Source organism: Phyllobates terribilis, unplaced genomic scaffold (assembly GCF_046119375.1).
Source record: "Phyllobates terribilis strain yellow unplaced genomic scaffold, ASM4611937v1 Scaffold_12__6_contigs__length_324123572, whole genome shotgun sequence".
NCBI classification, from domain to species: Eukaryota; Metazoa; Chordata; class Amphibia; order Anura; family Dendrobatidae; genus Phyllobates; species Phyllobates terribilis.
The window spans coordinates 96,022,977-96,037,403 of record NW_027362772.1 but is presented as its reverse complement, the minus strand read 5'-3'; the positions used below and the strand labels follow the sequence as shown (position 1 = coordinate 96,037,403).

The window sequence follows — 14,427 nt, the reverse complement described above, 5'->3', positions numbered from 1 at the left end:
AACCAACTGTAAGTCCAAGGTCACCCACGGGGGGCTATGTGTGCATGTGATGGGGGGGCTATATGTGCATGTGATGGGGGGGGCTATATGTGCATGTTCAACCAACTGTAAGTCCAAGGTCACCCACGGGGGGCTATGTGTGCATGTGATGGGGGGGCTATATGTGCATGTTCAACCAACTGTAAGTCCAAGGTCACCCACGGGGGGCTATGTGTGCATGTGATGGGGGGGCTATATGTGCATGTGATGGGGGGGCTATATGTGCATGTGATGGGGGGGGGGGCTATATGTGCATGTTCAACCAACTGTAAGTCCAAGGTCACCCACGGGGGGCTATGTGTGCATGTGATGGGGGGGCTATATGTGCATGTGATGGGGGAGCTATATGTGCATGTGATGGGGGGGGCTATATGTGCATGTGATGGGGGGGCTATATGTGCATGTTCAACCAACTGTAAGTCCAAGGCCACCCACGGGGGGCTATGTGTGCATGTGATGGGGGGGCTATATGTGCATGTGATGGGGGCTATATGTGCATGTTCAACCAACTGTAAGTCCAAGGCCACCCACGGGGGGCTATATGTGCATGTGATGGGGGGGCTATATGTGCATGTGATGGGGGGGCTATGTGTGCATGTGATGGGGGGGCTATGTGTGCATGTGATGGGGGGGCTATGTGTGCATGTGATGGGGGGGCTATGTGTGCATGTGATGGGGGGGCTATGTGTGCATGTGATGGGGGGGCTATGTGTGCATGTGATGGGGGGGCTATGTGTGCATGTGATGGGGGGGGGCTATATGTGCATGTTCAACCAACTAAGTCCAAGGCCACCCACGGGGGGCTATATGTGCATGTGATGGGGGGGGGCTATATGTGCATGTGATGGGGGGGGGGGCTGTGTGTGCATGTGATGGGGGGGGGGCTATATGTGCATGTGATGGGGGGGCTTATATGTGCATGTGATGGGGGGCTATGTGTGCATGTTCAACCAACTAAGTCCAAGGCCACCCACGGGGGGCTATGTGTGCATGTGATGGGGGAGCTATATGTGCATGTGATGGGGGGGCTATATGTGCATGTGATGGGGGGGGGGCTGTGTGTGCATGTGATGGGGGGTTTATGTGTGCATGTGATGGGGGGGCTATGTGTGCATGTGATGGGGGAGCTATATGTGCATGTTCAACCAACTGTAAGTCCAAGGTCACCCACGGGGGGCTGTGTGTGCATGTGATGGGGGGGCTATATGTGCATGTGATGGGGGGGGCTATATGTGCGTGTTTTGGGGGGGGGGCTGTGTGTGCATGTGATGGGGGGGTTTATGTGTGCATGTGATGGGGGGGGGGCTATATGTGCATGTTCAACCAACTGTAAGTCCAAGGTCACCCACGGGGGGCTATGTGTGCATGTGATGGGGGGGCTATATGTGCGTGTGATGGGGGGGGGGGCTATATGTGCGTGTGATGGGGGGGGGCTATGTGTGCATGTGATGGGGGGGGCTATGTGTGCATGTGATGGGGGGGCTATATGTGCGTGTGATGGGGGGGCTGTGTGTGCATGTGATGGGGGGGGGCTATATGTGCGTGTGATGGGGGGGGGCTATATGTGCGTGTGATGGGGGGGCTATATGTGCGTGTGATGGGGGGGGGCTATATGTGCGTGTGATGGGGGGGGGCTATATGTGCGTGTGATGGGGGGGCTATGTGTGCATGTGATGGGGGGGCTATGTGTGCATGTGATGGGGGGGCTATATGTGCGTGTGATGGGGGGGGGCTATGTGTGCATGTGATGGGGGGGCTATGTGTGCATGTGATGGGGGGGGCTGTGTGTGCATGTGATGGGGGGTTTATGTGTGCATGTGATGGGGGGGCTATGTGTGCATGTGATGGGGGGTTTATGTGTGCATGTGATGGGGGGTTTATGTGTGCATGTGATGGGGGGGGGGGGGCTATATGTGCATGTTCAACCAACTGTAAGTCCAAGGTCACCCACGGGGGGCTATATGTGCATGTGATGGGGGGGCTATATGTGCGTGTGATTGGGGGGGGGGGGGGCTGTGTGTGCATGTGATGGGGGGGCTATATGTGCGTGTGATGGGGGGGGCTATATGTGCGTGTGATGGGGGGGCTATATGTGCATGTGATGGGGGGGGGGCTATATGTGCGTGTGATGGGGGGGGCTATATGTGCGTGTGATGGGGGGGGGGGGCTATATGTGCGTGTGATGGGGGGGGGGGCTATATGTGCGTGTGATGGGGGGGGGCTATATGTGCGTGTGATGGGGGGGGGGGGCTATATGTGCGTGTGATGGGGGGGGGGGCTATATGTGCGTGTGATGGGGGGGGGGCTATGTGTGCGTGTGATGGGGGGGCTATGTGTGCGTGTGATGGGGGGGCTATATGTGCGTGTGATGGGGGGGGGGGCTGTGTGTGCATGTGATGGGGGGGCTATATGTGCATGTGATGGGGGGTTTATGTGTGCATGTGATGGGGGGTTTATGTGTGCATGTGATGGGGGGTTTATGTGTGCATGTGATGGGGGGGGGGGGGCTATATGTGCATGTTCAACCAACTGTAAGTCCAAGGTCACCCACGGGGGGCTATATGTGCATGTGATGGGGGGGCTATATGTGCGTGTGATTGGGGGGGGGGGGGCTGTGTGTGCATGTGATGGGGGGGCTATGTGTGCATGTGATGGGGGGGCTATGTGTGCATGTGATGGGGGGGCTATATGTGCGTGTGATGGGGGGGGGGCTGTGTGTGCATGTGATGGGGGGTTTATGTGTGCATGTGATGGGGGGGCTTATATGTGCATGTGATGGGGGGCTATGTGTGCATGTGATGGGGGGCTATGTGTGCATGTGATGGGGGGGGGGGGCTATATGTGCATGTTCAACCAACTGTAAGTCCAAGGTCACCCACGGGGGGCTATATGTGCATGTGATGGGGGGGCTATATGTGCGTGTGATGGGGGGATTTATGTGTGCATGTGATGGGGGGGCTATGTGTGCATGTGATGGGGGGGCTATGTGTGCATGTGATGGGGGGGCTATGTGTGCATGTGATGGGGGGCTTTATGTGTGCATGTGATGGGGGGGCTATGTGTGCATGTGATGGGGGGGCTATGTGTGCATGTGATGGGGGGGCTATGTGTGCATGTGATGGGGGGCTTTATGTGTGCATGTGATGGGGGGGCTTTATGTGTGCGTGTGATGGGGGGGCTATGTGTGCGTGTGATGGGGGGGCTATGTGTGCGTGTGATGGGGGGGCTATGTGTGCGTGTGATGGGGGGGCTATGTGTGCGTGTGATGGGGGGGCTATGTGTGCGTGTGATGGGGGGGCTATGTGTGCGTGTGATGGGGGGGGGGTTATGTGTGCGTGTGATGGGGGGGGGGTTATGTGTGCGTGTGATGGGGGGGGGGTTATGTGTGCGTGTGATGGGGGGGGGGTTATGTGTGCGTGTGATGGGGGGGGGTTATATGTGTGCGTGTGATGGGGGGGGGTTATATGTGTGCGTGTGATGGGGGGGGGTTATATGTGTGCGTGTGATGGGGGGGGTTATATGTGTGCGTGTGATGGGGGGGGTTATATGTGTGCGTGTGATGGGGGGGGTTATATGTGTGCGTGTGATGGGGGGGGTTATATGTGTGCGTGTGATGGGGGGGGTTATATGTGTGCGTGTGATGGGGGGGGTTATATGTGTGCGTGTGATGGGGGGGTTATATGTGTGCGGGTGATAATGTCCTCCCCAATATCTGTGGCCCCCTATCGTCAGTCTGCATTGACCAGGATTGGTGCTCTGGTATCGTTCAGGCGGCCATATATATATCAGACCACAGAGCACGGACTGGCCGGTGGCTCTCATGACCTGGGCGTCATCATAGATTTCTATGCAACTGTCACTCACGGGTCAGGAGAGTTGCCGGCCAGTCTGTGCACTGCAATCCGAATTATTATATGGCTGCCTGACTGCGCCCTAATATTGAGAATCCGGGATGTCCGAAATAGACCCGAATCCCCAGATAGTCATCAGGTCCGGCGATGAGAGCGTCCTCTATTCTCCCCTGCGTTCCCCGTGTTACGCAGCGCCGCTTCCTGTGATTAGCACAATCCCAGACTGTCAGATTGTTTTCCTGGGAAAAGGATATGACTGGCGGACGTCCTAGAGGTCTGGGCCAAGTCTGGAGGGGGAGGGGGCGAATATGAAGTACGCTGAGCAAAGCTGGAAGACCACCTAAAATAACCCGCTGTGCATCCAGCAACGGTCCGCACGGCAGGTCCCGGATGACATCACTGGTGTAACGCTGTGATGTCACCGGTCGTCTCATGCTGATAACTCAGAGCAGGGGTGTCTCGCTGGAGATGGATGAGCCTGATGACATTGTAACGCCACATCTGCTGTGAGCAGGAGGAGGAACGTGCAGATTACTGTAATGTCAGCATCGTAAAGCAGGATGCAGAGCTCCTCGCTGGAGTCATCACATTCCCGGCTCCTCCGTGTTACATCCCACCCAGGACACATCGACTTTAGCTGAGAAAACACAAGAATCCCCCAGATATTTCTCCTGGGGACACATCGCCCTCCATTTTTGTACAGGATTAGTGCTATAGCGCCACCCGGTGGCCAGATCAGGAGCAGGCAGAGGTCAGACGCTTTTCACTTTGCAGTCAGGAAAAATATATATTATTGTACGGGACAATAAAGATTTCCTACTAATTATCTATGAACTGCTCCAATATTTACGGCCACAACTGTTTATCCCTCTCCCATACTGATAGTTCTGCTTTACGTCACTTGTCTCATCTATTGCATTATTCTTTAAGATGTATCAACCACTGAGGACTCTCAAACCTTGCTGACTGTGATCCTTGTACAGATCTTTTCCTTCATTCTGCTTCGTTGTCTCGAACAGGCGGGAGACGTACGACTTTGACGACGATTGTGACAGTCTGACCTGGGAAGAAAACGAGGACACGTTGTTACTGTGGGAAGATTTCACCAACTGCAACCCGTCCATCGAGGTCCAGGGCGGAGAGGTCAGTACGAGCGTGACTGCATTGACATTTAGTCCAGCCTCCTCCGTCGGGTCTGGCGTTTGCTAGTCCGGCCCCCTCCGTCAGGTCCGGCGTTTGCTAGTCCGGCCCCCTCCGTTAGGTCTGGCGTTTGCTAGTCCGGCCCCCTCCGTCAGGTCCAGCGTTTGCTAGTCCGGCCCCCTCCGTCAGGTCCGGCGTTTGCTAGTCCGGCCCCCTCCGTCAGGTCCGGCGTTTGCTAGTCCAGCCCCCTCCGTCAGGTCCGGCGTTTGCTAGTCCGGCCCCCTCCGTCAGGTCCGGCGTTTGCTAGTCCGGCCCCCATCGGGTGCGATCACCTTTTCCAGTATTGAGTTATGTTCTGCACAGTTGCTGCCGCCGCACCTGCCTCCGTTGATCCCTCCTGGCTCCCTCCTGGCTCCCTCCTGGCTCCCTCCTGGCTCCCTCCTGGCTCCCTCCTAGCTCGCTCCCTCCTAGCTCGCTCCCTCCTAGCTCGCTCCCTCCTAGCTCGCTCCCTCCTAGCTCGCTCCCTCCTAGCTCGCTCCCTCCTAGCTCGCTCCCTCCTAGCTCGCTCCCTCCTAGCTCGCTCCCTCCCTCCTAGCTCGCTCCCTCCCTCCTAGCTCGCTCCCTCCCTCCTAGCTCGCTCGCTCCCTCCTAGCTCGCTCGCTCCCTCCTAGCTCGCTCCCTCCTAGCTCGCTCCCTCCTAGCTCGCTCCCTCCTAGCTCGCTCCCTCCTAGCTCGCTCCCTCCTAGCTCGCTCCCTCCCAGCTCGCTCGCTCCCTCCCAGCTCGCTCGCTCCCTCCCAGCTCGCTCGCTCCCTCCCAGCTCGCTCGCTCCCTCCCTCCTAGCTCGCTCGCTCCCTCCCTCCTAGCTCGCTCGCTCCCTCCCTCCTAGCTCGCTCGCTCCCTCCCTCCTAGCTCGCTCGCTCCCTCCCTCCTAGCTCGCTCGCTCCCTCCCTCCTAGCTCGCTCGCTCCCTCCCTCCTAGCTCGCTCGCTCCCTCCCTCCTAGCTCGCTCGCTCCCTCCCTCCTAGCTCGCTCGCTCCCTCCCTCCTAGCTCGCTCGCTCCCTCCCTCCTAGCTCGCTCGCTCCCTCCCTCCTAGCTCGCTCGCTCCCTCCCTCCTAGCTCGCTCGCTCCCTCCCTCCTAGCTCGCTCGCTCCCTCCCTCCTAGCTCGCTCGCTCCCTCCCTCCTAGCTCGCTCGCTCCCTCCCTCCTAGCTCGCTCGCTCCCTCCCTCCTAGCTCGCTCGCTCCCTCCCTCCTAGCTCGCTCGCTCCCTCCCTCCTAGCTCGCTCGCTCCCTCCCTCCTAGCTCGCTCGCTCCCTCCCTCCTAGCTCGCTCGCTCCCTCCCTCCTAGCTCGCTCGCTCCCTCCCTCCTAGCTCGCTCGCTCCCTCCCTCCTAGCTCGCTCGCTCCCTCCCTCCTAGCTCGCTCGCTCCCTCCCTCCTAGCTCGCTCGCTCCCTCCCTCCTAGCTCGCTCGCTCCCTCCCTCCTAGCTCGCTCGCTCCCTCCCTCCTAGCTCGCTCGCTCCCTCCCTCCTAGCTCGCTCGCTCCCTCCCTCCTAGCTCGCTCGCTCCCTCCCTCCTAGCTCGCTCGCTCCCTCCCTCCTAGCTCGCTCGCTCCCTCCCTCCTAGCTCGCTCGCTCCCTCCCTCCTAGCTCGCTCGCTCCCTCCCTCCTAGCTCGCTCGCTCCCTCCCTCCTAGCTCGCTCGCTCCCTCCCTCCTAGCTCGCTCGCTCCCTCCCTCCTAGCTCGCTCGCTCCCTCCCTCCTAGCTCGCTCGCTCCCTCCCTCCTAGCTCGCTCGCTCCCTCCCTCCTAGCTCGCTCGCTCCCTCCCTCCTAGCTCGCTCGCTCCCTCCCTCCTAGCTCGCTCGCTCCCTCCCTCCTAGCTCGCTCGCTCCCTCCCTCCTAGCTCGCTCGCTCCCTCCCTCCTAGCTCGCTCGCTCCCTCCCTCCCTCCTAGCTCGCTCGCTCCCTCCCTCCCTCCTAGCTCGCTCGCTCCCTCCCTCCCTCCTAGCTCGCTCGCTCGCTCCCTCCCTCCTAGCTCGCTCGCTCGCTCCCTCCCTCCTAGCTCGCTCGCTCGCTCCCTCCCTCCTAGCTCGCTCGCTCGCTCCCTCCCTCCTAGCTCGCTCGCTCGCTCCCTCCCTCCTAGCTCGCTCGCTCCCTCCCTCCTAGCTCGCTCGCTCCCTCCCTCCTAGCTCGCTCGCTCCCTCCCTCCTAGCTCGCTCGCTCCCTCCCTCCTAGCTCGCTCGCTCCCTCCCTCCTAGCTCGCTCGCTCCCTCCCTCCTAGCTCGCTCGCTCCCTCCCTCCTAGCTCGCTCGCTCCCTCCCTCCTAGCTCGCTCGCTCCCTCCCTCCTAGCTCGCTCGCTCCCTCCCTCCTAGCTCGCTCGCTCCCTCCCTCCTAGCTCGCTCGCTCCCTCCCTCCTAGCTCGCTCGCTCCCTCCCTCCTAGCTCGCTCGCTCCCTCCCTCCTAGCTCGCTCGCTCCCTCCCTCCTAGCTCGCTCGCTCCCTCCCTCCTAGCTCGCTCGCTCCCTCCCTCCCTCCTAGCTCGCTCGCTCCCTCCCTCCCTCCTAGCTCGCTCGCTCCCTCCCTCCCTCCTAGCTCGCTCGCTCCCTCCCTCCCTCCTAGCTCGCTCGCTCCCTCCCTCCCTCCTAGCTCGCTCGCTCCCTCCCTCCCTCCTAGCTCGCTCGCTCCCTCCCTCCCTCCTAGCTCGCTCGCTCCCTCCCTCCCTCCTAGCTCGCTCGCTCCCTCCCTCCCTCCTAGCTCGCTCGCTCCCTCCCTCCCTCCTAGCTCGCTCCTAGCTCGCTCGCTCCCTAGCTCGCTCGCTCGCTCCCTCGCTCGCTCCTCCTCGCTCCCTCATTGTCCGTCTTTTACAGGAGGAAAGTTTGGGCAGTTTGATCCAGGAGACAGAAACTTTTCTAAAGACGAGAGACAAAGAATATCAGGAAACCATCGACCAGATTGAGGTAGGAGGACGTCTGCTTCTCGTCCGAATGAGAGGTTTTGGGATGTTGCATAAGAGACCCTGTAATGGCCGCTCATCGCTCGCCTCGCTCTCCTGTGTCTCGGGGTTACCGTGTAGCTTCAGTCGGATCCTCCCCACGGACTACCTGTGCTGTGGCCTCGACTTCCCCAATGAAGGACATCCAGCACCAAATACGCATCGAGGTATCCCACTGCTGTTACCATGGTAACCCCAGAGCAAGCAGAAGATTCACACCCACTGCTGTTACCATGGTAAACCTGAGAGCAAGCAGAAGATTCACTTTACTGCAGTCTATAATGGAATAATCGCTTTGTCTGTAATATTGAAGTCGGCCGTAATTTTCTGATTAATTATCCAATGCAAAGCGCAGACATTCCTCCGGCCATAATATCAGTATAGCACCTGCTGCAGGGAGGATGATTCAGCCGTAGTGTACAGCGCCACCTGGTAATTACAACCTTTCAGGGTTTTTTTTTGCAGAGTTTTTTTTCATCTTTTTACGCCTCTTATTTTCTGCATTGTGAGAATGTCACTCTGCACCTAGGCTCATAGATGTCTTCATGCAATTCTGAAACAATCTGTAGCATCTGATTAAAAAAAAATGCACAAAATGTAATTTTTCTGGCTAAACATCAGCAGTGTGACGTCTCCTGATCTCCGTCCTTTACAGTTGGAATTGGCGAATGCAAAGAGCGACATGAACCGGCATCTGCACGAGTACATGGAGATGTGCAGCATGAAGAGGGGTCTGGACGTGCAGATGGAGACGTGTCGAAGGCTCATAAAGGGGTCGGCCGGCAGGTGGGTCACTGGAGGGGGCTGATATATTCCCCATTGCTACATGTACAATATCTGCAGATTCGCAGCTCGTCCATTTATTAGGGATTTCACCCGCTGCCACATATTGTGCCGGTTTAGCAGTGGAGGGGTCATCCCTACCTCCGCTGATTGGGGGGCTCAGAATAAGCCAGAGCTGCGGAGAGACGAGACAAGTCAGAAGTCTTTGGATAACTCCGTATCCTATCCCGGATCTCCATTCTCTCCTTGTTTCTTGCAGGAACTCTCCGTCCACCAGCTCCGTGGCCAGCAGCGACTCGGGGAACTCGGACGAGATGCCGGACGAGTTTGAGAAAGATGCAGACGGAGACAGCGCCATCAGTTGATAAGTGGCAGCAGATGGACCTTTTTTTTTTATTTGGAAAAATCAGAGACCTTGATGGGAGGGTTCCATAGCCCCTTCCGGATCCCCCCCCCCCCCCCTTCCGGATCTCCCCCCCCTTCTTCATGATTTGGTGCTGTAAATGTCTATTCTTCTACACAAAACCCTGTAAATTAGAAGAGGAACAAAAAAAATAATTCTTGAAGACAAAAAACGACCACCCGTGCTGTATGACATGTGCCTTCCCCGCTTCTGAGCCGCCCGGATGATGCCACGGATAAAGCATCCTGGCCTGGCTGCACCCATTGCCCACACGCTGGGGCCGGCGTCTGACCCTCCGCCGTCTCCTGTGTCGAGATTGAGGTGCACTTTGATTCACAGCACTTACGGCAGCAAATAAATGAATAGGGTCACGGTTCCCTCTCCGGAGCCGCAGTCACGGACTTTACTACATTCAGCTCTAGGGATTAATTTAAAGCACTTGTTAAAATTGAGCAACAAACCAAAATAATCGTATTAGTTATAACGCTGGTGAAGATGGCGGCTGGACAGTCACCGGGGTGAACGCGGCACCGTGTGAGGGACTATGCAATAAGTTTGCCTTATTTAGAATGAATGTTACTGCGCCTGGCTGGTGCATTGGGGGAGCAGATTAATTACTGGGCAGGGGGGGCTATAGACCATACAGGGCCTGGCCGGTGTATTGGGGGGAGCAGATCACTTACTGGGCTGGGGGGGGGCTATAGACCATACAGAGCCTGGCCGGTGTATTGGGGGGAGCAGATCACTTACTGGGCAGGGGGGGCTATAGACCATAAAGGGCCTGGCCGGTGCATCGGGGGAGCAGATAACTTACTGGGCAGGGGGGCTATAGACCATAAAGGGCCTGGCCGGTGCATCGGGGGAGCAGATAACTTACTGGGCAGGGGGGGCTATAGACCATAAAGGGCCTGGCCGGTGCATCGGGAGAGCAGATAACTTACTGGGCAGGGGGGGCTATAGACCATATAGAGCCTGGTTGGTGCTTTGGGGGAGCAGATCACTTACTGGGCAGGGGGGACTATAGACCATAAAGGGCCTGGCTGGTGCATCGGGAGAGCAGATCACTTACTAGGCAGCGGGGGCTATAGACCATACAGAGCCTGGCCTGTGCATCAGGGGAGCAGATCACTTACTGGGCAGCGGGGGCTATAGACCATAAAGAGCCTGGCCTGTGCATCAGGGGAGCAGATCACTTACTGGGCAGCGGGGGCTATAGACCATACAGAGCCTGGCCGGTGCATCGGGAGAGCAGATCACCTACTAGGCAGCGGGGGCTATAGACCATACAGAGCCTGGCCGGTGCATCAGGGGAGCAGATCACTTACTGGGCAGCGGGGGCTATAGACCATACAGAGCCTGGCCTGTGCATCAGGGGAGCAGATCACTTACTGGGCAGCGGGGGCTATAGACCATACAGAGCCTGGCCTGTGCATCAGGGGAGCAGATCACTTACTGGGCAGCGGGGGCTATAGACCATACAGAGCCTGGCCGGTGCATCGGGAGAGCAGATCACTTACTAGGCAGGGGGCTATAGACCATACAGGACCTGGCCTGTGCATCGGGAGAGCAGATCACTTACTAGGCAGGGGGCTATAGACCATACAGAGCCTGGCCTGTGCATCAGGGGAGCAGATCACTTACTGGGCAGCGGGGGCTATAGACCATACAGAGCCTGGCCGGTGCATCGGGAGAGCAGATCACTTACTAGGCAGGGGGCTATAGACCATACAGAGCCTGGCCTGTGCATCAGGGGAGCAGACTTCCCCGTGTTTATTGCAGAATCGGCTGAATGTTTTCTTGTCTGGAGTTTCCACCTTTGATTTTTCCACTGGTGACCACCCTTCTTGGCACGCTGGAGGGGGCCGATAGTTGTCATACTATGAACCTTTCGCCCTGACGAGGGGCCGCCCGTCTGTATCACTGTATACATCGCCATTTACTGTAGCGTAGAGGTGTGAAACTACAACTCCCAGCACTCCCCTGCCATGCTGATGGTTGTACTTGAAGACCTCTTCTTTGGGGACCACACGTCACTTATCCCCCGGAGTGGCCGGTGCGCTGTCACAATGTCTCCGGAGCAGTAATGCGCTCGTCTCGAGTCTTCTTCTGGGACTTGTGGTTCCACAGCAGCTGATAAGCCAGAGTTCAGGATGACCCCAGCACAGCGGGGTGCTGTTTGGCCCTATGACTGTCCCCGCTCCCTTCACAGCTGCTATGTGGCATATTTCTGTATATAGACACGTCTTATAATTTATTCTTACCTCGGTGGCCTTCTTGTTTTCTAGGATTTGCCTTAGTTTTGCCGATGATATAACCGAGTATTACAGAATGAAGCTTTGTATTTCGCACCTTTGTGTTCTGCCCGTCCGCGGCTGCCGGAGGCGAAGGACGATTTTCTGTTAAGACGCAGTGCAGCGATCTGACCTGCGAGCGGCGCTCTGTCTATATAGATCACATCTAATGCTCCTTTATCACTCGTCCTCTCATCTCCTCCAGAGCTGCATTTAGTTCTGTAGAGACGGCGCCATCCGGTGGTGAGTTGTTGCATTGCATCATGACTCCGCTGCCCCCTGCTGGAGGCTCTGATATACACCGCGCCTCTGTACATACAGTGTCGTCTTTTCTACCTACCCCGGGATCCTCGTCGTACCAAATACCTGCTGGGTTAGGAGTCATTATGCTGCAGACCTTCTCCTGTATCAGCAGATGTATATACTTCTTTTTGTATTTCCTATCGGAATAGTCGTGTCACATTGACACATTTTATAGACTATTGTAAGGACTGTTTTATTACACTTTTTTATAGGGGCAGGATGGGTTCTTCCGACAACCGTAAAAAGAATTAAAGAGTTGGACGCCAGATAGACGTGAAGCCGATAAAAACTTAATTATAGGCCCGAAAGTTTCCGCCTAAACTTTTTTTTTTTTTTTATTATTATTTAAAAGGGAAATATCCCAATGGGTATTTATTGCAAATAACCAATTCCTTAAGACTGGTTACTGACTTTCAATCAGAAGCTGAGTTTGCTCCGATAGGTGTAGCGCACTTTATTAAAGCCAGTTGGCGCCCATGGTGACGGCACCGCAGCCATATTAGTTATATATTGGTGATAGTTTTGATTTAAATGTATTTAAAGGGACCCAGTCATGAGTAAGTTTTGATTTAAATGTATTTAAAGGGACCCAGTCATGAGTAAGGCTGGCAGAACTGGCACCAATGGAGTCAGAAAATAGTCACAGGAATCACCGACGCCGGGGGGATAGACGCCAGGCCTTATAGGGGTGACTGGTGCCCCTTTAAAAGTTTCATTAAGTTTGTATCCCCCTGAAAGAATTACTTGTCTGTTTAAAAAAATCCCCACTATTTCTAGAGGTTAATGTTGGGTCTCCCCCCTCCTGGGGATATATAGGGTCTGGGTGGCGGAGGGTCTTATTTTGCATGCTACGAGCAGTGCTTTGGCTATAGAAGAAGTAGAAGAGGATGTGATGGGTATCTGTAGTCTGGGGAGATTCATTGTATCTATTTATAAACTAAAATATCTGTATATTCTATTTTTATTAACAAAACTTTTTTTTTTAAAAAGGAAAAAAAAAAAAAAAAATTAAATAAATAATTTTAAAATCCGATTTTGTTCAGTATTCCTCCCGGCTGCGTCTCCATAAGATCAAAACGTTCACTCTTCAAGGGAATCAGGTGTAATTTCACTAGGAAACCAGAGGTGGCGCAAGGTAAACCATGTCCAAGGAGTTATAGATGGTTACTCAGCAGCGAGTCTGTGCCCAGACAATGGGTGGGTGCATCGATCCGCGCTGGTGGGGTCCTCTGCTCCTCATGATGGACTGCGGAGACTGAGGATGTCCTGTATGACACCACAGAGATGGGAGGTGCTAAGGACCCCAAGAGCACGGAACAAGCCCCCCCATGCACTCACAAGCCTAAGGTGCATAGGAATAAGATAGGACTGGGGATAGATGCCATTGGCTCCTGTGACTTCCATAAGACATTTAGAACAAGAATCCCCCATGTGTATTAATATTGGAGACGTTTTTCCTGCAGACGGATGAATGTTCCTTCTCGGATAGAAGGAAAAACCCATTGACCGTGCACCAGCGCCACCTAGTGTATACGGTGGTATTGCAAAAAAAAAAAGTGAAAAATCTGGATGTAAAATCCAATCTGTGTAGACGGACACTGGAGAATGTAAGACCTTTATCTGTTTTGTGGAGAGTTTTCCTCTTCAGTCTTAATCTGATGCATTTGGCCGTCTTTGAGTTTGCATCTGCTACAAAGTGGCGGAGATGATTAAGCTAAAATTCATTGTAGCAATAGGCGTCCAAGGTCCTGTGTATTAGTGGTACCGACCAGGTATGTGCGGAGTGACAGACGTAAGGGGCTGTATGGGGGGGCGTCACCGCACCTAAACCCAAATGGACGATGTATCCCCTATGAACGGACTTGTAAGATTGTGGGGTCTGGTGTTTGTACAGTTCTGATATTGTTGAATTTCTTCCTTTTGAATTATGTTCTTTCCATTTTTTTTTTCATTCTAAACTACAACAGCCACAGAAGCGTATGTGTTATATAATGTCCGATGTCCGGGGGGGCTGCGTGCTATTGCTGAGCGATCCCACCTAGATACCCCCGGGCCGACGCCTGATACATACGATGTGGGACTTTGTATCTCTTGTTAACAAACAAAAAAAAAAAACCTTTCAATAAATGCCAAAATTCTTCAGCCATTGTTGACTCTGTTATTACAATAAAGAATTAATGTGTGAGAAGATATAGACCGCAAGCTGCGGATATCTGTATATATCTGTATACAAGGATTCAGATGACGACCCATAGATGAACCTTATACTACAAAGTAACTATCAGTAAACTTGTAATTTAATGTTCACACTTGGAATAAACAACATTTCACAGACTCAGTCATGGAGTATATCCTATATTACTGATCCTGAGTTACCTCCTGTATTATACTCCAGAGCTGCACTCACTATTCTGCTGGTGCAGTCACTGTGTACATACATTACATTACTGATCCTGAGTTACATCCTGTATTATACTCCAGAGCTGCACTCACTATTCTGCTGGTGCAGTCACTGTGTACATACATTACATTACTGATCCTGAGTTACATCCTGTATTATACTCCAGAGCAGCACTCACTATTCTGCTGGTGCAGTCACTGTGTACATACATTACACTACTGATCCTGAG

At 54.9% G+C, this 14,427-nt stretch overlaps 1 protein-coding gene across 2 annotated transcripts in view; it reads left to right on the top strand.

The window, feature by feature from the left end:
- The window catches only part of IFFO2 (intermediate filament family orphan 2), a 48,418-nt gene extending 34,283 nt beyond the window's left edge, over window positions 1–14,135 (top strand). For both annotated transcript variants that reach the window (XM_073656180.1, XM_073656179.1), the window contains 4 exons: window positions 4,910–5,033; window positions 7,893–7,982; window positions 8,673–8,803; window positions 9,060–14,135. In XM_073656180.1, the coding sequence (XP_073512281.1) occupies window positions 4,910–5,033; window positions 7,893–7,982; window positions 8,673–8,803; window positions 9,060–9,165 (451 nt within the window). In that variant the 3' untranslated portion in view covers window positions 9,166–14,135. The remainder of the gene's footprint in view (window positions 1–4,909; window positions 5,034–7,892; window positions 7,983–8,672; window positions 8,804–9,059) is intronic.
- Window positions 14,136–14,427: the final 292 nt, after the last annotated feature.